The 23,323-nt window shown below is 38.1% G+C and overlaps 2 protein-coding genes across 2 annotated transcripts in view; one reads left to right on the top strand and one right to left on the bottom strand.

The window, feature by feature from the left end:
- Nucleotides 1-12,251, top strand: part of LOC135469273 (WD repeat-containing protein 62-like) — a 76,570-nt gene extending 64,319 nt beyond the window's left edge. Inside the window, 6 exon segments of the mRNA XM_064747888.1 lie at nt 1,121-1,237; nt 2,126-2,243; nt 5,086-7,102; nt 8,457-8,749; nt 9,473-9,546; nt 9,819-12,251. Coding sequence (XP_064603958.1) covers nt 1,121-1,237; nt 2,126-2,243; nt 5,086-7,102; nt 8,457-8,749; nt 9,473-9,546; nt 9,819-10,133 — 2,934 coding nt within the window. The 3' untranslated portion in view covers nt 10,134-12,251.
- A 3,495-nt stretch (nt 12,252-15,746) lies between these two features.
- On the bottom strand, nt 15,747-23,307 carry LOC135469034 (DNA replication complex GINS protein PSF1-like). Its single transcript, XM_064747550.1, has 7 exons — nt 23,180-23,307; nt 20,053-20,117; nt 18,997-19,092; nt 17,501-17,591; nt 17,011-17,127; nt 16,481-16,555; nt 15,747-15,868 (listed from the first exon to the last, which is right to left on the bottom strand). The coding sequence occupies exons 1-7, from the start codon at nt 23,252-23,254 to the stop codon at nt 15,800-15,802; spliced, it is 588 nt and encodes a 195-aa protein (XP_064603620.1). The 5' UTR covers nt 23,255-23,307; the 3' UTR covers nt 15,747-15,799.
- Between the last annotated feature and the right edge of the window lie 16 nt (nt 23,308-23,323).

The following is a 23,323-nucleotide window of genomic DNA, read 5'->3' as shown; positions in this document are numbered from 1 at the left end:
CTGCTGGTTTGTTATATCACTGTTATTATGTGTATAGAATCTGTCTTTTATTAGATCAGTATTCTAGCTAATTGCTTAACTGCAGCAAAACTGAAAAAATGAGAGCTTTGGATTGCCTTGCTTAGGTAGAGTTCACTGTTGTGTTTGACCCCTTGCCATTGTTAAATGTGCTTGGTGAGGTTTTAAATTGAGCCCTTTTTATAAATTTGTGAAAAGACTTAACAATTGATATTGACGTGTAATTAACAGCTTCAGTTTTGTAAACTTTATAAGCTTATGTGATATGTTAGATTTCATTTGATGTGCTTACTGTTAACTTTTATTAGAATGCTGTAACAATTAAATAGGGCGTTATGAAAGACATAAGTAAAGAAAGCATGCAAACCTTGTATGTTAAAATGTAATTGTTAGTTCATATTGATCTGATTCTGATCTTTGCTAGTAAATGTGATGAATACTCAACTTTGTTGTTCAGTTTGAGTCATGAACATCTGGTATAAGTACATGTATGTTGAGTTGTACTGCCACTCTTGTGAATGTTCGAACATTTTACAGAGTTTCTAGTAGATGCAAATTGATGCATATATGTACAGTTAAGCCTTGCCATTGACAGATAGCACATGTACAGTTGTCCACTGCTTTCATGCGGATTGGCACTTGCGGGAGAGTAGACTTTACAATGGTACACATTGTGGCAAATTGTAAGAGACCATGATGAGCAGTCTATCACTCTCCTGAAATCATCTGAACAGAAAAAAAGTTTAGTGTATTTGGTTGGTGTTTAAAGTCGTGCTGAAGAAACTTTTGACTAATATGATGGTGGTCAGGTTTATGGGTAGAGGAAACCACCACCCTGTGCTAGGTACCAGACAATCCTCCCGACTTAAAGTCTCAGTGAAAACAACATAAGGTCAGAACAACTGCTGGCTCACCTGTCTGTGGCAAGGTCTGATGTGTGAAAAAGTTGAAGCTTGACTCCTGGGTTTATGTCCCATTTGATCAAGAGTGAAGTTTCAAATCTTGGTTGTGGGTTTATACTACATTAACACCAGTTTTCTTCAGCTAACATGTCTCACTGGTTGCCTCCCCTGACTGTTGTGTTTTTCCCCCTATTTCTTAGCTGGGTTGGGGCGGTGACAGAGCGGACCACACCCACCTTGACCAACCCCCAGAGAGAGGGGCCAAACTCTCCCTTGCTCCTGACACTTACTACTCCCTCCCTAGGTTAAAAAAGAGAGTATGTGTCTCACTTTGTTTGTATTATTTACATGCTTACTTACGTATTTGCTTATTTATTTAACATTTTATGCCACACTCAAGATTATTGTGTGATCTGTTTTTCAAACATATTTCAAGCACTTTTACAAAACTATTGCACTGTATATAATGAGATCAAAGTAACGTTTAAAAATTCTGTGAATTTCCTTGATTAAGTTTATAAATATTTGATGTGGCTTAGCTTTCTGATATACAGTAAACGGCCTGAAATTTTGCCCAAACTGTTGCATTTTTAATGGCAAATAAAATGTCTTAAAATATTACTTTAGGTGCTGAATCTGACATTGTCATACTAACACATCATCCTATTTTGTAAACAAACCGTAAAACACCTTTAAGACCAATGGAACTCTCAGAATCAGGCAAAATGTGTGTGGGCGAAATTTCATGTCATTTACTGTAAAAGAAAATACTTGCAATTTAGTGTAGTGTTCATAAGTGTCTTCTTGTAAACTGTAAATGAAAAACTGAATCATCGAACATTTATAAATTAACAATTTCTGACAGCTCCAGTGACTTGGAATTTTCTTTAATAAGATTTATTCACCTCTAAGTCTTAAAAACCATACTGTAATTCTTTAATCTTTTTGAATGATACTTATTCAAGCATATTCTAAGGGCTATATTCTGTGTAATTTGACAAAATTATACTTTTTCTAAAGCCTTGAAATTGGCCAGCCCAACCAGTGTAGTCATGTCTTCAAAATCAAGGTGCATGGTAAAAATGTGCATAAATGGAACTGAAAGTTGGTTTTTCATACAGAAAAAGGTTGACCAATTAAGGTAGGCCTGCAGACACAGACCTGCACTGTACCTGTAATTTATCTCATCCATACCTATATTTCAGCAATTTAATACAGAATCCTCCAACCAGTCCAACATGTCCGAGTCACGGAGAGTCGCCCCTAGCTCACCAGTACGATCTGTTTCACTGGGGAAGGCCGATGCTGGTGATAAGTCTTGTGGTAAGTTGTAAGATTCAAGTTATGTGCAATCTTTTGTAAAGCAACACTTTCCAGGTTAAGTTTGTCGGCTTGTGCCTCGGCAACATTTATCCCTGTTGCTACAGTGGCTACTTGATGAAGACATTCCTGCAAATTGACCACAGCTGTATTTATCTCCCTTGTGTGATGGAGTATGTAGCTGGTGCCACCAGTATGGCTTGATGAGCTGCCCCCTATTGGCCGACATGTACATTAAGCAAATCTGTTTTCTTTGTGTTGTTTCTAACCTTCGTTTTACTTGTGGAACTGAGTTCTGATGTGTGTGAAGTAGAGGGGTGTAGGTTTCTACATTCTTATAATGTAGAATTTAGTTGGCAAGGTGTGGTGTAGGTATAGTGACTATCATTCACTAGTTTAAAAACATTTTAAGCCCTGCGGTTCATTTCTGTGGTTAGAGACTGAATTTGTTAATATGTATTATATATTGATACCATAGAAATGCTCAGTGGCTATTTAATCATTTCAATAAGAATTCTGATTAATAACAAATCATTGTCATGTTCGACCTAGAACTAATTTAATTAACACAAAATTTCTTTTGAAGAGCGCCACTGTGAAAAGTACATACATGTCCTGAACTTGTTACATATCCTTTGCGAAATATTTAAGTGACCATTGTAAATGAACCAGAGGTTTCTTGTCTTTAAGCGTAGTAATTTTATATACGTTGATGATAGTTTCAGTATGTAACTTATGGCCTGTTCTTTAACAATGAACCCCAGAACTCGTGTTTGTTTTTGTGACTTAGGCTACAGGCGTAGGAAGCCCAGCACATCAATCCGCAGATCTTGGTCATCTGCAGACCTCCTCAAGCCAATCAAAGAGGCTATTTCTTCTAATTATAAGGATTCTTCTCTTAAAGATTCGGCCAAATATGGTAAACCACCCCTGCCTAAGGGTCGTAACAGCCGTATACCCTTTCTGCGAAACCTGCCTAATGGCTGTAAGACTAAGGCTACGGGAGCGCTGCCAAACAAGCCGCGTGGTAAAGGCTCTTTGCATGCCTGGCTCATGGTCATTATTACTACATCTGAGATCGGCTTGCTTTTTCCATATTGTAACCGTGGAGTATAAACTTCTGTATGTACCAGTTTGAATGTCTTTCAAACGACAGTGCTAGTCTGATCTGCTGTACTACTCATAACCTGAGTTATTTTTCTACTTTTTCAGTTAATTTTTTTTTTTTTTTTTTTAAATTCTCCAGACAGCTAAAGGACTTCTCAATTCTTTATATATTTGCAATATGATGGCTGATATTTGGTTGCATCTCCTTATTGTACCAAGAATATTTAATCAATTCAGAGTGAAATATATTAATTATATATATAAATTCATTATGTGTAAAATTGTACTGTTCGCCTAGTGGTTGCTATTAGAATTCATCGGTATACATGTATATATATTCTGTTATATTTATATTCTGTTGTTTCTGCAAGCGTCTTATATCTGTGGCAATGTCTCATCTCATGTTTCTTAGGACTACTAATTATCATTTTTCATTGTTTCATTTGTTTCGTTTGATGTCTTGATTGTTGTGATATATTTTGTGATGGTGTTCATTCAACTAGACCGAACATATGTTTAAATAACTATTGGTGTAATAGGAACAAAACATTCCTTATCCAGACAAAAATGTGAGCTTTAAAACTGACACCGATCTTCTATCCGAATCTTATCTGTGAAAGTTAGTTTAATAGTGGATACCCCGAAAATAATCTTTTGCACTTGTGTTTAAATAACTATTGATGTGAAAGGAAAAAACATCTCTTATCCAAACAAAAATGTGAGCTTTAAAAATGGTACGAATTTTAATCCTAGAAATATTCTTATCCATGTGAGTTAAATTAATTGTGGACCCCCAGAAAATTATCATTTTAGCAATATCTATCTTTGAACATTTCTAACTGGCATATTTCATCAAAACAAACAATCTATCGAAAGAAAGAGCCACATTTATAAATCTTATTTTACTTAATCATCAATGCATTAATGTCATTTCATCAAGTCATACTAATATATTAAAAACAGCTTGTCACGTGGTAACATTCATGAATTATGCGATATCTAAGCATCAGGAGAAGAATTTATGTGGCAGTTTGCTGAAGACACTCATGATTTGCATGTCACTTGAGTAGAACGCTGTCTGAGGGTCAGTCAACACCATTTGCATGACTCGTTAAAGTTATTTGAATGCCTATCCCATCTATAGCAGACATCATTGGAAACAAGGGATATCACCATTACCACTGTGCCACATAAGATAAGAAAAGTATTTTCAAATTAATAAGAGGACTTGGAGACATTGTTTGTATCATGCCTACACAATAAATTAGTCCATGTTTTAAATTTTTCCTCACAGCTTGAATTCATGATGCACTTAAGAACAGGTCTGCTTTGTCCGGCCTGAAATGAATGCTTAAATTTTAGAGTTAATAGAATTTTGACGATTACTTATTTCTGTACTGTGCATCTGTTTGCTGAGAATGCTTGTGCACGAGTTATTGTCAGTGGTAGACTTAGGTTGAACGTGCTCACACCACTGTTTATATGCTATTATAAAAGAAATACTAGTATAATAATTTGCAATGAGTTTAGAAAATCAAAAGAAAAAAAACAGCATATGCTTATGAAACATCTTAAAACATTCATCAGGCCTCTTGTGTAAGTGTAAAAATTGTGCTTGTACAATTTACGGTGTTTGAAAATAAGTCTTGGTTTATTTTGAGAAAGTGGTTTTATTTTGTGTTTAAATTGAAATTGAAAATCTTACAAGAGATTAAATTCCTTCTCTCTCTTGTTGCAGTGAGTACTTTTGAGCTGAGGCCCAAAAGCATTTCTGAAGAACCAACGAAGCCACCGAAACCTTCAAGTTTATCAAAAACTGTTCAGGATAAGAACGAATCTTCATCGTTCATGTCCAGAAAAGGTACTTCAGAGAAAAACATCCCCAATGAAGTGGCTGCTGAGAGTGAAAAAACTCGGCTGTACACAAGACGTCATTCCAATGAACAACATTCCTACCTGAGGCCCACAAAGAGCTCGCGTGCCAAGATCGCGCGTGCTGCATCCTCTTCTAACCTTAATCGTGATCGAACAAGCAGCACAGATGACCTGTCACGGTTGGCCAACTCCTCCTCAATGGAAAATCTCAGCTTTCAAGACATTGACGCACCTGTTGCCAATTTTGACAATTTCCGTCACTCCTTGTCCCGCCAGAAGACCGTGTCTGTTCCTAATCTGGCCACGTGCTTCGAGGAGGAAGAAGAAGAAGAAACGTCTAATCTGTGCAATCTCATCGACCTCTCCAAGAGCGTGCCGGACTTCATGGACGCTGATGAGACTAGCTCGAGCTATTCTGATAGCAGTAGTTTGGCCGTGAGTGAACCTGCTGTTATAGCCTTGAATCGATCGGCTTACTCCAGCCGCGCCATGAGAGACTCCTCCAGAAAGGTCAACCAGTGGAACACACGACGTTCTCTGCCCGGAGATCTTGTGGGAAGCAAACCTAGCTGGGCCAGGCCACCTAGATCAAGGGAGGACTTTGATAGATTCATAATGCCACCTCCTTCCAAAACACAGGTGGCAAGAACTGGTTTCCTTAGAAAGGCAGCCCAATCCAAGAGACGCTCAGCTCCCGATTTAACGTTGGAGCAGGCCAAAAACATTTTGCTGGGAAACTCTGGTATTCTGGGCAAGTCTTCCCTTAGTGAATACAGACCTTCAAAATCAAACAGCTCAAGGCCAAAACAGAAAGACACCATTGCAGAGTACCCGGAAAATGGTACTGTGTCAAATTTAAAACAACAGTTTTTAAGTTCCAAGAGCAATCTGAGCTCGAAGGCAACCTCTGGTGTAAACCTATCTCTTACAAAAAACTCATCTTTGTCAAAAAGTTCTACTTCTAACGCATCTGACCATAAAGGTCCGTCTGGAGACCGCTTAATGAGCCGGGCTGAGCTAGACGCCAGCCCTATTGAACCACCAGTGCGGGACCAACCATCCAAACCCTCCACTCAGTCATCCGGGAATGTGGTAAAGGGACCAGACACAAATTCAGTATCACCACCAACAAAAGATAACCCTTCCACCCAGAGAGAACTTGTACATGGTGGGGTGAGTTCAGGCAGCAAGATTTCCTCTAGGCTCCCGGCCGTGGGTAAATCCTCCTCCTCTGGGAACGTGCCTCAAGGTCAGACAGTCAAGGTCAACTCCACCACCACCAGTAAATTGAGGCCAATAGATCTGGATGTCCACAGAAGACCTGAGAAGGACATATCGAACATCAGTGATATAACCACGGACTTGTCTCCCAACTCCCTGTCCTCTGGAGACACAGGCAGTGTGGGAACGGCTAGCTCTACCTCCCCCAGGGATCTCAACTTCCCCAAACAGTCCACTCCTGTCAATGTAGGTGCCAGTCTTCCTATGTCCCAGTCTTTCTCCAACCAGCAAGGTAAACCTGCCACCCCTGTGACTAAAGCCTCGGGCGTTTCCCCAGCCCCTTCAGGAGGCATCCTTCGTAAAGCCATGATGTTTGGTCAAACGCGGGATTTGAACTCAAACTCCAACCCTAAACAGCTGCGTAGTGCATCCATGGACAAAACCATTGAAGATTCATGCTCAGAGTTTGATGAGATCTCAGCTCTGACGGTGACGCCCTCCAAACTGCGCTCTAGTCAGGGGGGTGTGGTCTTACCCTGGCAGGTCAATGGCAGACCACAACAGGCCCAGTCGGACTCGGGGGTCAGCTCTGATACTGATGAGTCGGAGCCCAAGCGACCTCCCAGGCGTCTCCCAGTGTCTACCATGTTAAATAGCAGGTATGTATTGTCATAGTATATAATCAGGGTGTATAATTTGGAATTTTCTCATGTCTTCAACATTCTCGTTTCTTTACACATAAATCTTGAAATCTTCTAAACATATTGACGTAATTTAGATTTGTGTTGTATATTTTTTGTGCTGATTGACTGTTAGTCTTATGGTTCAATTCAAGAATATTTGTCATGATTACACATGTCAAACATACAGAAAAGTTAATTCATATTTTTTCCATCAGAATGATCTGTTCATAGACTGATTTTACAAAATTACATAATTTTCTTTAAAAACCTAAAAAGAAATTTATAAAGGTCATACATTTAATGCTCAAACATTTTCCCAGTCGGATGTCATCCTACCTTCCAATTCAAACACAAAACACCTTTCTAAGGTCAACAGAACTCTCAGAATCTGTCCAAATGAGTGACTTTGTCATGGATGAAATTTTTTGGGTGTAATATCTCTTCAACCTTTTTCTGGGTTTGAGGGCAACTTCGTATGCAATTTATCCACAGTAATGTTTTGATAATGGCTAGAATATGTATTGGTGGGTTTGCCAACATAAGGGCTTTACAGAAAAAATAATGGTTTTGGTCTAGACAGAGAAATGCTCTCAGAATAGGCTTAAAACTACACCAAGCGAAAAACTTGAAGAAATAGAGTACAACAAAACATAGCTTATGGGTGACATATATGTGGAAGTTTTGACTTGTCATGACTACCTTGTTTTGTTTTGATAGTGATGACAGTGAGATATTTATTGCAGTTAGTACCTGTAGTAACATAGGCAAGTGAAGTACTGCATTGGCATGAGAATACTTCAGTTGTAGATGTGTTCCTGTATTGTATTCCTGCTACAAACAGCTTTTGTTTAACAAGAAGATACATGTGGTAGATATACAACATAGGCATTACAAACTGTAATCTACAGAGACTATGTATTACAGGTGACTAGTACATCTGCTAATGATGCCCCTCTGACCTAATTAACACGTGTTCATGTCACATGACATGTTATTAGCAGTTGTCCATTAAATAGCCTACCTGAGGCCTAATCATCAATCCAGTTGCCGTGACAACCAGCTCATTCATGTTGTAGGTATGCTTATTCACATGTCGTGAGGAGGAAATTAATGATTTGTTCCTGCTCAGTAACCTGTATGTCAGTGTTGCTCAGGCATTGTGTGTTTGTGATTAAGGGGGTTTTGTTTCATTGTACCATCTGTCAGGACCAACTGCTCCATTCTGTTTACTGTACATGTAGTTACATACGGCTGTTTCTTGTCATGCTCTGATGGGGCTTAATACACTGACTAATCTAACTCCTGTTTTATAAATGTTCTCCTCCACCAGGTCTGCTAATCAAGTGAGCACCCTCAAACCCGAGCTGTCCTCCAAACCAAAGATGTCCCTACCCTCAGTTCCTGTGGCCCCGTCCACCAGCCAGGTGCCCAATGGGCAGAGACGAGGATCTGCACCAAGCAATACCCATCTCACTCCTAGCGCCACTGTGCAACCCACGAAGGATTCCCCCACCCAGAGACCAGATTCTAAAGCTATGCCAACCAACAGACCAGACAAGTCCCAGTTAAGGTTACCTGTACGAAATTCAGAGGTCAGCTCATCCAAGAAACAAGAAGAGTCAGGTAATTACTGTACACAAGAATATTTGTTATATTTCCATATCTGTTCTGTAGTGTGGCATTTGCAAGCAGATACAGTCTGAGTCTTGCCTTAAACTCTGATTGAACTTGAGATTTCATCTTCATTATTTATCTGTTTGCCTGATTGTGAGTTACAACATAATTAAGAGTATTTCATGGATGTCAGGTATATGAATGAGCTAACTGACAAATGAACCTTCTGCCTTCATTGTAACCCGCATCCAAACAGGCGTGCAACTTTCTCCTTAGGGAGAATACAGTTAAGAGCTGACAGCCTAAACGATTGCATAAATGATTGCACAATATGTTTGGTCAAGAAGAGGAAGATAACTGAAATGAAGATATGTAAATAACTAAATTGAATTAAGAATTAAAAAAAAAAATTTCTATCGTGTGTCTGTGAGTATGGTAACAGTATTCCTGTCTGGATATCACAACAGAGTTTCTCATAGGGTATGACAAGTGTTGCTCTTTGGGTATGCCAAAGTGTTTGTTTTTTGAGTATGATAACAGTGTTTCTCTCTGGATATTCCAACAGGGTTGCTCTTAGACTTTGATAAGTGTTTCTCTTTGAGTGTGTGTTTCTCTTAGGGCACGATAACAGTGTTTCTCTTTGAGTATGATAACAGTATGTTTGTTTGAGTACAGTAAAAATGTGTGATTTTGCGACATAGATGTGATGTAAGGGATTTCCTGTATTGACAGATTCCACGGTCTGTGACCAAGCTATACTGGACATGAGGAAGGCTGTGAAGAAAGTAAAACACCTATATGAACAGGTATGTATAACATGTCAAATACAGTGTAGACTAGAAATTTAAATATATATACAATATAATATATATATTTTAGTGTTGTACATGAATAAACTGACATCGATATCAGTTTTAGCAGTAGTGCTTGGATTACACTTACATTGTGAAGAAAAAAGCCTGTAAATAGTGTTACCTTTTGGATGGAAAGATGCCTAAGAGTTTTCGCATAGATTGTGAGTATTTTTCTCAAATTGAGAAATAAAATATAAATAGCAAATCTTATTTTTCTTGCTCAGGTTGCTGAAAGCAGAGATCCCGAGTCCAGAAAAATGGCAGAAACGCTGTCTGCTTCACTCAACGACATTCAGCAAACACTGGCAGAGATGTCTGCAAGGTCACCTGACATTTCAGCAAAGACGTTTAAACCGATCACGCCCACCCCTGAAGATGACATGTTGACCAATAGATCAGTGACTCCAGTGGATAGCTCAGCCTACAACATGCTACAGCCTATTCTAGAGCATTACTCCAGCCACTTGTCTGAGAAAGTCTTCAGTCTGATACAGCGGAGGCTTGACTCCTCAACACCATCATCTTCATCTGACGCGTAGCACGGCTATACTGGGGGAATCTTACCTGTCTGAGAAAGTGTTCAGTCTGATACAGCGGAGGCTTGACTCCTCACCATCATCTTCGTCTGACGCTTAGCACGACTATACTGGGGGAATCTTACCTGTCTGAGAAAGTGTTCAGTCTGATACAGCAGAGGCTTGACTCCTCAACACCATCATCTTCGTCTGACGCGTAGCACGGCTATGCTGGGGGAATCTTACCTGTCCAAGAAAGTGTTCAGTCTGATACAGCGGAGGCTTGACTCAACACCATCATCTTCGTCTGACGCGTAGCACGACTATACTGGGGGTATCTTACCTGTCTGAGAAAGTGTTCATTCTTCTAAGCAGGGATGTGAGGTGCTCCCCTTCACATTTGGGGACATGCCACATTCCAGCTGCGGAATGATTATAAACCTGAGATGGGTTGTGGGGATCTATCACAAATGTGGGGAGGTCTGTCAGTTGGTGTCTGGACCATGCCCAGAATACAGTCATCTCAGGTGAATGTCAGAGGCTGGTTAGCTTGCTAAAACGGAGATTCTCAGAGAAACTCTTAACATCTGACAGACAGATCATTACTGGACCTTTTCTTGACACAAATTTAAGGGTCCAGCTGTTTCAAGGAACTTAAAAGCAGTAGCTGTGAAAAGAGTAAGACTTTTTCCAGAAGTTAAAAATGACCATGCAACACTACCAGCATTGCTATTTTGCTGTATTTCACCATACCTGGAAGCCCATTCAGTTTACCTACAGCAGTGTTATCATCATATCGAATATTGCATATCTTGACACTGGTATATATTTTTGTAATGTAGGTGCAATAATGTCAAATTTTCAAATTGTAGGTGTCATCTGTAGTAATCTTTTTTTTTTTCACTCTCCTGAACTGATGATGTGCTGTCACAAAGCTTCTTTTATATAACATGTTAGCATTGTTGTTACTTTATAGTTGCTTGTGTCTATAATGGCAGTGTTCCTTGATGCCAATTATGTTTCATTAACTACTAGTTTTTGGTGGAGGACAAGGTTATATTCTGTCCTGACTAGAAAACAGGTGCTTCCTTGCTGTTGTTGTTGAACTGTAATACATGCAGTTACATACCTATGCAATATTATAGCTATATCCTGCAGGAACGTCTCAGTTTTGTCTTTATGACGGTTTGTCCATAGAGTATTCTTGCCTTACTAGCAATTTATCAGCCATTATTTCAGAACTGGAGAGTGTTTTATAGAAACTATTGCCAAAATTATTTACCACAAAGCTTGTATTGGTTCTTCTATAGGCATACACGCGCTATGGTTTTCTTTTGCTTATAGTACTTCGGTGTTGTATTCAAGTACCATTATCATGGCATCTCAGGAAGGATTCCTCCTAGAGGATATGAACATGTACTCAGAAATGTATCTTACTGAAGGCCCCTAGCTCTGTGTTATATCTGCATGTATTGATGAACATATGGGTATGTAATAAGATCATCACATGGATCTCCTAAGATCACCGCATGGATTAATTGTTAGTTTTCTACATTGACATTCATTCTAATTCTCTACAATCCAACTGCATGATACATAGGCCTATAAGCAGTATCTCACTGCATCTGGCTGTGCTTTATCCCCAAGAGGTTTTCAAGGATTTATTCTAGAGTACGGCATAAAACCCAAGTGAAATTTCCAAAATAAAGGCCATGTGGTAGCTACGCCCCCCCACCCACCACCACCACCACCAAGAGTGATTACAGCTCCCTGTGGTACAAGTAGTCCAGCTTGTTGTAAAGTATGATCCAAACATAACTTCTCCAAATCTTTGTTGTCAACTTTCAGTTCAGTTCATTTGTCCAGTCCTCAAGATTGTGCCTTACCATTGATCGTCTTTCAGCAGTCTCACCTATTCATTTGACTGATTAGGAGCATCAACGCGTTCCCACATCTGTATATTCATGAATGCCCATACACATCACTAGATGACTTTGTGGTTATTTCCTTCTGAGCCTTGTTGCATGCCTTGTTCGTTTATAACTGGTAAATTGCAATTATGATCAAAGTGCCTTTGTGGATTTGGCTGCATATTTGTTTATTAAATGTGCAACAATTGAATCATACCTGTACATATTTGCCCCCCCCCCCCCCCCACACACACACACACAAACACTCAGAGTCCTCAGTGTTTGAGGTTGTACATAACAAATGCTAAAAAATTGAGTTTGAGAAATATGGTTGTAACTGTACATGTATATATATGTGCGTGAGTGTTTCAAGATTGGTGCTATTAGAGGAATGTCTCTCAACATCAACGATTGTTACCTTCTGTTGTTTTAAGTTGTTTATGTTACACTTACTGTTAATTATGCCAGCTGCGTTGTCAGTTGTAATCATCTCCTGCCCCCACAATATTTGATGCGATAAGTTCTAGAATGGAAACTGAATGATCAAATGTCACTTCATATTAAACATGACTGTGGCCAATTTTTTTTTTTTTTAAAGATATTTTACACTGGCAACCTTTGACACATGAAATGTATGTGTATATATATGGAAAGCATTAATATATATACCTGCGTGGAAGAATGAGGATAGACATTGAATCCTTTGTGAGGTGCGATTTAGCAGAGATAAAGTTTTGATATAGTGATTATGAGGTGAGTTCAGATGAGCAGAGTGTGTTTATATTGAGTGAGAATGATGTGCCTCAGGTTTTCATGGTTGTGCATTATTTTCCTAGCTTAAACAATGTAAGCTTCCAGAGAGTTTTTGACTGAACAGCTAGCAACATAAGGTACCTAGAAATATAGCCAATGTTATGATTATTTTCTGTGCTTCCACTGTGGTGTCAAAGGCATGCACAAAACATGTAAATAACATGTGTTGACAAAGCATTTTACATGTTTTTTATACATAATTTTGTCTGACTTTTCTAGAATCAGTTATCAATTGTAATCATTTTATGCCATCAGCTGCCAAGTACAGGCTCCATTTAATATCCTAGTTGTCTGCAGTCTACATTGTACATTGTTCAGTAGCAATACATGGGTTATCAATTTGACATTCACTGCTACAGTAGTAGTTTGGTCTGTGGAGAACATTAAAGGGTAATGTACAGTCAGGTCTCAGCATCAAATGGTCAGATACACATCTCCCTACTCCATTTGTATTGCCTATTAGCATTATTTGACAAGGCTGATTTTTCTTCAGTTTGATCATGTACATTATTTTGCATATCTGACCTCCACAGGTGTGCAAAAACCAGGGTTTAAAGCTTGTGGATATTATTATTAACATTTTTATTTATGTCGTTACTCGGCCTGCCCAGCTTCTTTGTGAGTGGTCCAGTGTAAACATATCAACACTCCCAGCAATAAACAACCATAACTTAACACTCGTCTCTTCCTCTTTATTTATTATCATGGAATGGCAGATTATTTGTTTTTGCCTAGTGAAAAGCAAGGTAGCATGTTCAAATCCAACCCTTGATCAGTTTGTCTCAGCTTTGTGGGGTTTGTTCATGTAATGCATAATTATGCTTAACAACGTGAATTCTCTACGAAATGGTGGGGCAGACGTAACAATAGTTTATCTGATAACGTCCAAATCTCAGACATAGCGGGATCGTGGGATGCTTGAATTTCCCGCCAGTTTTTGGCATGGTGATTTCTTTCTGCCAGATGCCTTGATAACCATCATGTTTGCACAGTATTCATTAGGAAAGCAAACACCCAAACATCATTCAACAGTTTTAAAACATTTTAAGCCCTGCGGTTCATTTCTGGGGTTAGAGACTGAATTTATGAATGTGAATTATGTATTAATATCATAAAAATGCTCAGTGGCTGTTTAATCATTTCGAATAAGAATGTTTGGTCTTGGTTCCAGGCATTATGTTGGCTTCCCTGGGTGTTCTAGGTTCCTTCACCCATAAAACTGACCGCCACTGTAAGTGAAAAATTCTTGAGTGAACAACTGGCATAAATGTGCAACGTTACCTCCACGACAAGGGAAATAACTCTGCTAGACAGTTAATATCAGCACATGAAAGCAATGGGATGATCCATTGATCACACCTTTATGCACTTGTTGAATGCTGGTATACACGTTTAAATTATCCGTGATACATCAAATGATTTATAACAACAAAATCATCTGAAGTTTTATACTACCATTACTGTTTGGACTTTAAGTAATGCCCTGCCCCAGGGCAAAGAAGCTTAATATTGGTCAATCTCACAATGTTGTCAATACCAGTATTCCAAAAAAAAGAGAGCATTTTCATACCCTGGCTTGTGAATGAAGATCCCAATGCAGTTATAATAGTGCTGCCTCCCTGAAGTGTCATGTTGAAGACACCAAAAATGACACTGACCACACCGACATGACACCAACAAATTAGGTAAACTTGCTAACATTTTATCTAATGTAGTCCTTTGTGACTAAAAGTAAAAGCTTTCTTCACATTGACTACAAGAAGTCACAAAAACCGTTGGATGAAATGGTAACAGCAGTTTGTGGCCAAATCCCAGAATGGGTGAGCTTCAAGTTTGAACTTTTTTTTCGTTAAAGGTAAAAATAGGCATACTGTATCATAAAAGGGACATAACGTCAAAAAATTCATTTTTTTATCTCTTTCAGATAAATACAAATATGAGTTGTGCTTGACTCATAACTACACTTCCTGAGTATATATTTTCTGAAAAATGTCAATTAAGAAAATAATGAGGGGAAATGGGTCACTGGTGTAAACTGTCCGCCCAATGAGACGAGGCAGCACAAATTCCCACAATGCAACCTTTGCTCGTGGATCATACATGTAAACAATATAACATTAGAAAGTCAATTATAAGTCTAATAAACCAATTATAATCTTCCTTTCTGTTGATGTTTTACAAAGTATTTGTAATTCCTAACAATCTGTATGACAAAACTGAAGTTACATGGTAATCAAAACACAATAATGTCCCAGGGGTTCTGCCTGCTTTCCTCCCACCATAATGCTGGCTGTCGTCATATAAGTGAAAAATTCTAGAGAATTTCGTAAAATACACATCAAATAAATCAAACAATAACATGTCTGACATTTCAAGTTCGTTGAACATTTCCGGTCGTCTGCTCAACTGACTCAAAAAAATCAGGTTTTCTAAAGACAACTTGAGGGAGTTTATGGGTGAGAAGGGAAACCCTGAATAAAATTAACATTTGACTCACCGTCAGATACATGTCAGTAAGCATCTAGAAGTCTCATCTACATGTAGATGACATCTAAAATAACAGCACAATTTTTTTAGATATTAGCAGTACGTCCCTTTAATTTATCAATCCGTTTCACTATGTTCCAGAGGCACAAATGATATCACTACGCTTTAGGAAGTTATCAAATTCAACAACAACAAGCTCCTTAATTTTCTCTGTCATTCGTCTGCTCTATTTTTTTTTTGTCAAACTTTATTCACATGTTCATGTTATACCAAATGTGATCAAAAATAGTTACAGTAGGACTTTTTTCTTACGGTTACCCACTTTAAAGCTATGTTATATATTACCTAATTATTGTTACTAAAAAACCAACAAAAAAGCAGTTGTATTTTGGTAAATATAATGGTTTATTTACAAAAATAAATAAATGAATGATTCAATGCTGAAGGTTGGAGTAGATGGTGATTTGTCCTCTTCATTCTTCAGTGTACAATATGCTCCAGGATGCCTTGTCGTATCAAATACTCAGACTCCGACCTCAACAGGAAGTGCTGAAAATAAACCAAACCATACACCTTCACACTGAGATCAACCATGCCACAATGTCTGAAAACATAACATACTGTGATACAGGCACCAGGAATTCTTAAGTCCATCTCACCATCTGTAAAACATTTCAGTCAGTCTAAACAATAAAGCTGTGTAAATATTTGCCATGAACTCGTAAAAAGCTTATGGCGCCTTTAAAGAGACAACACCGAACAAATCTGGCAAAAACATCCATATCCAGTAATCAAATATTCTGTACATGTTTTTGCCATAAACAGCTCAAATTATTGCCCTTTAATCAATATCAGACACATAAATATACTATTTATAGTGTTAAAACGATTCTTATATCTGTCTCAGTTGCGCTTTGATTGCAACTGTTCAGATTAAATGGCCAGCATGGCGATTTAATGCAACACGAATGTACGACCCCTAGCCACAGGTGATCTGCCCATATTTACTTACAGGAGAATTACACACACTGTAATACTTAAGAAACTTCAGGGTGACGGTGTTTGATGGAATAACCTTGACACGCCAATTTTCGCAGTACTAACTATTGACAATGATTGAATGGTCACATCACACAAAGGATCTAACAAATGTAGACTTACCTGGCTGTTTTTAGTTAGGGCAATCACACTTCCATCCTGTGTCTCAAAGTCCCCATGGTCCACCAAACACCTCACCTATAAATACACAAACGACTAAGATAATGCTGCCTTTTTAACAGATGTAACCAAAACGATTGTCACATTGTCTGAAACATCACAACGTTAATTCTTTCACTACGATCTATTTATTTATTGACTTGCTTATTTGTACGACTGTGCTCAAGATTTTTCCACTTATTTTACAGCCCTGGAAGAACTCGGTTTTTCACTTAAAACATCATGACTATGGTGCACATACAGTTTGTTCTAAATTTTGACATCATATTATTTCAAAGGTGAAGCAGCACTGGACAGTCAAAAAATACATGCAGTATTATTTCACAGCCATTGTAGCTTTTAGCAGCCACAGTGCTAAGCGTGCTGTAAAACAGACACATGGACACATAAGTGCTTGTGTCTAACACTTCTGTCCCTGCTCTCACAGTGTTTTGTTCTGGAGACGAAGGTTTACATACATTCAGCATTCTCACCTCAACATGCAAAGTTTTGGGAGGCTTCAGATCCTGGGTCAGGTCAAAACCACCATCCCCTCCAATACTCCTCATATACATGGCTAAGCTCTTGTTGTAGTTGTTGAACCAAGACACCTGATGAAAGAGCATAAATAGTGTTATATAGTTGGCATGCTAATGTACGTGCGGACAGTAGTTGTTTGCAAGAGTGCATGGTTCACCTATACTTCCTAATTCTTCATCCAAGTTATCATTCATCCGTTATGACATGAATTTATGACGTTTAATCTCGACAAAGTTTTCATTCTCATGGCGTGTATTTACGAGATTTAATCATTCTAATGAAAAAAGAAAACAAACAAAAAAACTGTACGATTCAATCATCAGATTTAATCTGGACAAAATTATCACTCTAATGTAAAAATATCACTTTTAACCAATTCTACCTGGATAATTACCACGGCAAGAGAGCCATAAAGATCATTCAAAGAGTAACTTTGCATTTTACCTCAGTTTCTGACAATTTGTATTTTACATCAGCAGGCAAGAGACTTCCAAATGACCATCTTAACTTCCTTATCCGCTGAAGCCTGTTGTATCTGTAAAATAGTAGGGAACAACATTCTGACACCATATGTTACTCAATGAAATAAGTACTACAAACACATGAGCACCAAAACTTTTTCAAACAATGAAAGGTGGAAGAATATACTGTACTGTAAATGCCTTTTTATTCGGTACTAACATTTGCGGATTTCGCGGCAAACACATTTCCAGGAAAATAAGTGCCATCGAATATAAAATCCATGTAAGTAAAATTATTAATGCAGCATGCGTTACCATTATAAATTTGTTAACAAGCACTACGATTCTAATACTTTTTCAAACATGTTAATTAGAAATACCTAATTAGAATGTATTCCAGCTTTCACAAATCCAACTTAACAGATCATCAGTTAATCGTGCTTTCTTTTAAAGGCTTAGCTCTGTCTAAGTATCGCCACACTGCAATGTTGCTGATTTATGCCGCGGTTAGAGACATACAAATCGATAATTTGTACTGGGCGTGTGTATGTGATACAATATGCATACGATGAGAGAGGCTGTTTTTTTTATCGACTGTACTTGCCTTCCAGTCAGATCACCTTTCCGATGCGCCCCATGCATCGGTGGGTTTCTGCACTTCAAACTTCCTTTTCACAATGATGATTTCTGAGAAATTTACTCAAATCTGTCAGAGTTCACTCAAAGTTTAACTCACACTGCTGATGCATGGGAATTAAACAGTGGGATTTATGTATATAACATTTAATCCTTCATCATCTCCCGGAGGGAGTCACACGAATATTTGCTCGCACAGCAGGTGAGGGCTTCGTCTTATAAAGATTAACAGTCTTCAAAAGATTAAAAGCTTAGGAGGATTAACTTCCTTTGTCTGATCAAATTACTGTATTGTATAGAATTTTTGTCACATCCTACAGGTACAAACAAGTTTAAATGATAACACTGTTACTTGAATGCTTGGTTTTTCTTATTACATGACGGTTCTGTATTAAAGTTTGATTTTCGTTTACCAGTTGTTGAAAAATTCTGTTAGGATCCGCGAAAGTTGATTCCCACGAATGTGTCTTCTTACTTAATCTGCGAAAGTTTATGCCCGCAAATAAAAAGGCATTTACAGTATTTGACCTATAATTTTGCCAAAGATGAAATTACTTATTTTGCCAAAATTTGAGTTTTACTGATCTTAGAAAGGTGTTTTAGGGACTTTTTTGGAAAGTACATTAGGAGGATATTCTACTGAAGAAATACAAGTTTCAACATCAAAAGTAAAATCTTATTACCTTTATTTGCCTGTAATAATTGATGAGTGGTGCTAAATAATTATAGCTGTTTTCAGAAAAAAGCTTACTATATAAGGGGAAAAAAGCTGAGTTGATTTGTAATTAATTAATAACTTAAAGAATAAAGTATGAGGTGAAGGTACATCACAAGTAAACTTACAGGTAAGCCAGGACACATCTCTTGTTTCTCAAGACAGCGTAATGTCGAAGTTTGATAGCTGGTAACAAACCACTCTGGCCATCTTCTGCAGAATCCCTGTAAGTACAATGTAGCTGTAAGAAAAATACATTACTACAGGGCTCACAAAATTTTCAAACCTTTGGTAGCTCTTCGGGCAGGTTACCTTGAGAATTTGGTTGCCCGAAAATTTTCTGGTAACCCAAATTCAGCCAGTCAAGTACATGATATATTTGTTAAAAGACATGAATTTTAATACAATTCCAGTACATTTAGCTAAATCATGTACACTTCAATACAATACTTTTGTCCTGTTTGGATTTTCTTCGGAGAAGTCTGCAGCAGCTTTGGCCTCTACACACTTTCTGTGATGCATGGAGTTGTTGCGAGTCCAAACTGGGTCCTTTTCATGATTATTATTTCCACTGAAAAACGGACTGCGCACATTGTCATTGTTTGGAAACATGCGATAAATGCTGCAAACCACTGTGTTACTTTCCTGTTCATAATACAGCCATGTGAGTTTTTTTTTTCTTAGACTCCATGAAACCACCTAGGTGACTGAATTGTAAAGTGGGTTTGATTGACCATATAGCCACTGCCAAGGTACTCTGATGACAAATCACGTTATTCTTTAATACATTCAAAACCTAGTAAAATATACAAAACCTAGTAAAACTGGACTATATTTATTTCCTTGCCTACTAGATTGTTGTTTTACAGAGCAATGTTTCCCTCATTAATGCAAATAGTTAGGAGACCAGCCCAGAGCCACATGAAAATCCTCACCTCCTACTGACTAATTACTCATTTTGTTGCATAACATTTCCATCCTGAAACATTCCCATCTGTCAAAGGCTGATAATATACCGAAATTTCAGGTGAATGCAGTTAGATCACACAGACTGGTGACGGGATCAAATGACAATCCCTCTTCACACATGGGTGGATTTCTGACACTTGCAGATGGTGGTGTTTACAGTAATAACAGGGAACCAACAGTTTATTGTGAGCAGATAATATTGCATCAGTACATACACATCTCGTCTGTTTTCTTCAAACAAAGATTTGATTTCCTCCAGCACCTGTCGCACGCCGTCATCCTGAAAACACACAAATCATGAATTCATAAAGGTGGATTATTATGGTAACACAGAAAAGTAAAATCTGATCCTGGAACACTTGGAAAACAAAACTTTCAAAGACTGACTGATGACTTCAATTTTCTGAGTATGCATTCATAGTTTCAAGATAGCTCAGTTCTCAGATTAATGTAATTGAGTGAACTGCAAAAATTTCTACATTTCGACAGTAGGACAGTTTGAGGATTAAACCCTGAGGCAGGTAAATTAAAATATCTGCAATTTTAACAACAGACCTCAACACTAAATTTAATTGAACTAGATTTGGAAGTAATTTTATCAAAGATTGATATGCCCACACATTATCATATCTTCATATACTCATAACAAGTGACATTTACTTATCTGATCGGTGTTTTACGCCGTACTCAAGAATATTTCATTTACACTCTGGCGGGTAACATTATGGTGGGAGGAAACAACACAGCACCCAGTGGAAACCCACGACCATCTGCAGGTTGCTGCAAGACCTTCCCATGTATGGCCGGAGAGGAAGCCAGCATGAGCTGGACTTGAACTCACAGTGACCGCATTGAGGAGAGGCTCCTTGATCATTGGGCCGAGCTGGCAAAGCGACGATTAATTTACTTGAGCTAATGATTGATGCTTTCAAAGTACATCTAGTACCAAATATTTTTATCTTCCAAATGTCGAAGAACGTTTAAATGCCCTTTACTGAGTTGTGCAAAGTTGAGGTTGTGTCAAATGGCAGAGTCTCATAAATTCATTGAAGAATCTGCTTTTCACAATAAACATCTGAGAAATAGGTGAGGCTACTGAGGTACCAACATAATTCAGTTAAGAATTAATTTCTTCATTTGTTACGCCAATGTTTGTGAACATGTAAAAAGGCTACATGAAATAAACATTTTTCTCCTGGATTTCCTAAAACTGAATCTGAATTTTGACATTTAAGATTGAATAAATCCAAAGAGTAATAAGGTCACACAAGAATGTGTTTCTAAAGTCGAAAAAACATGGCTGCCTCTCCAAACGTCAACCAAACTGGTTCATGTCAGCATCAAAACATAAGTTGGAGACACATTTTGCTTGTTGAATTACTACAGGGTTGAATACAGAAATTTTTATTAAGTCCTCATTTGATTTTTGTGAAAAATTGTTGGCAAGCGCAGCAAAGCAAATCTGACCCAAAATAGGCAGAGTCTGAGGGCCTTTCTTGATGCTCTAAAATGCATTTTAAGCTGTTTTAAGCTGTTTCTGTGCACATATTATAAAGGGAATATATTACTGAAAACTACACCATATAGCAAGGATGTTGTTATAATCTCATTCATTGATTGGAGTTTAACTTCGCAAATAATTACTTGAAACCATAGGAATACCTTTGTACTATTTAATTATGCAAGTCACAATAATCCAGACCACAAAATAGTTAATGGGTTTCTTATCTTAGCTTAATAAAACAAATTTTAAAGGCTTTGGAGGTGAACTGCTGAAACCTTTTTAGTGTATTGTTTGCAAATAAATTCGAGACCGTAAAGAAAATTATCACCCACTGATTTGTATTGTGTTTCAGTTATTACTAGGTCCCATAGGCCTTGTATAAATATTGCTTTTGGAGCCAATATACTGAATCTTTAGAAATAAATTGTCCCTCTGACTGAAAATCCAACAATGCCGTTGTGTTTTTATACTAAGGAAATGTTGTTAGCGCTAACAGTATCTATAAATTGTGAGTTCAAATCAACAAGCCATCTCAAGGGAGCTCTCTTCACCAACTTTTGCAACTTTGTTGCCGTAAAGTTCAAACGCAATAACGCACTTTAACGCAATAATGGCTGTTTAAAAAAAGAGATTACAAATGCTAGCTGACTTCAAGACAACTACAAGACGGTACTTTTGGTACAAGAGCTAATAATCCGCAAGAATTCATTTGGTTGTTCATACATGTATCTGGACCCACATAATGTATAACACTTGCGCTTAACAGAAGCATATGTATGCGCAAGATGTGCTGCCAAGCAATACACCAGAACTGGTTGCACTGTGCCTGCGTAAACAAACGTGACAAATTTTCACGCAAACACGGCTACCACTCGAAACACGGAGACATGTGGGGGTGTTATAGTTTTTTTGTTTTTGCTTCTCTGTTGATCCTGCTGTTGGCGCCTACAGTAGTAAAAGACTCCAGGTGCTGTTAAAGTAAAGACTTAATAAAATACAAAATTTTAAATAAAATCATTTGATTTTTTTTTCTCCATTCTAGGACCATTTTATTTTTTAGAAGAGTCCATCTGACGGACACAATGAGGCCCTGTGTCCAACCCTGTACTAGATCATGCAGGTAAATGTTTACTTGCTGATTGTAGTTCTTAAATCGAGCAACACAAAGTGATGGGAGAGTTACGGAGAGAAACTGTTTCTAATGTGTCGGAATGTGTAAGGAACATTTACCACATCTTCACACGCTCATTAAAACTTCCCTAGCCTTAATCGATGTCAACCAAGTTACCATAATCAACAAACCTATTCTGAGATTCACCTACCCAAAAACAATCCATGACAACTTCACAAAATAAATACATTTTCAGACACTACACCCACTGTGGCCGTAGGCCGTCTGTCAATATATTAATCCCTTGCAACATCGAACAAGACTGAAGTGATTAGCGCCATCTGATGTCAATGGGAGGGAACCAGCTAAATTGGCGCATAGACCTGCCTAGTGTTACTATAATAATTGCCATTGGTACTATCTGCCTTGAACGACTATATTTGCTCGATTTAAGTGTTTCGCAACTAGTAAATGTCAAAATACAAAAACGGTAACACATTTAACTTGCTGAATTACTTCCAGAAACTTTACAACAGCCTGCATACTTCCCTACGTATGACATATGTTTAAGCTCCCTCCAACAGCTCGTCCAACACATTCCCACTCCAAAAGATGTTGCTGTTGTTGTTGTAGCGGATTTGCCAGCGATATCCTACACGAGATTTCACCGTGAGTTCATTGAAGCAACTCGTTCGTTTTCTCTAATTGTCACCTAACTTACTCTTACATTAAACACCGGAGGTGTGACATCAGACGTTCGCTGCAGTTCTCGAATCAAAGATAAAGCCTTTTCTCCGAGCATCTTCGTTTTCCACTTCTTTGCTATCTCCCGCCATACAGTGATACTTTTAACAGCATGCCGCTTATTGGC

This window comes from Liolophura sinensis, chromosome 6 (genome assembly GCF_032854445.1).
Source record: "Liolophura sinensis isolate JHLJ2023 chromosome 6, CUHK_Ljap_v2, whole genome shotgun sequence".
NCBI lineage: Eukaryota > Metazoa > Mollusca > Polyplacophora > Chitonida > Chitonidae > Liolophura > Liolophura sinensis.
This window is presented reverse-complemented; position numbering and strand designations above follow the sequence as displayed.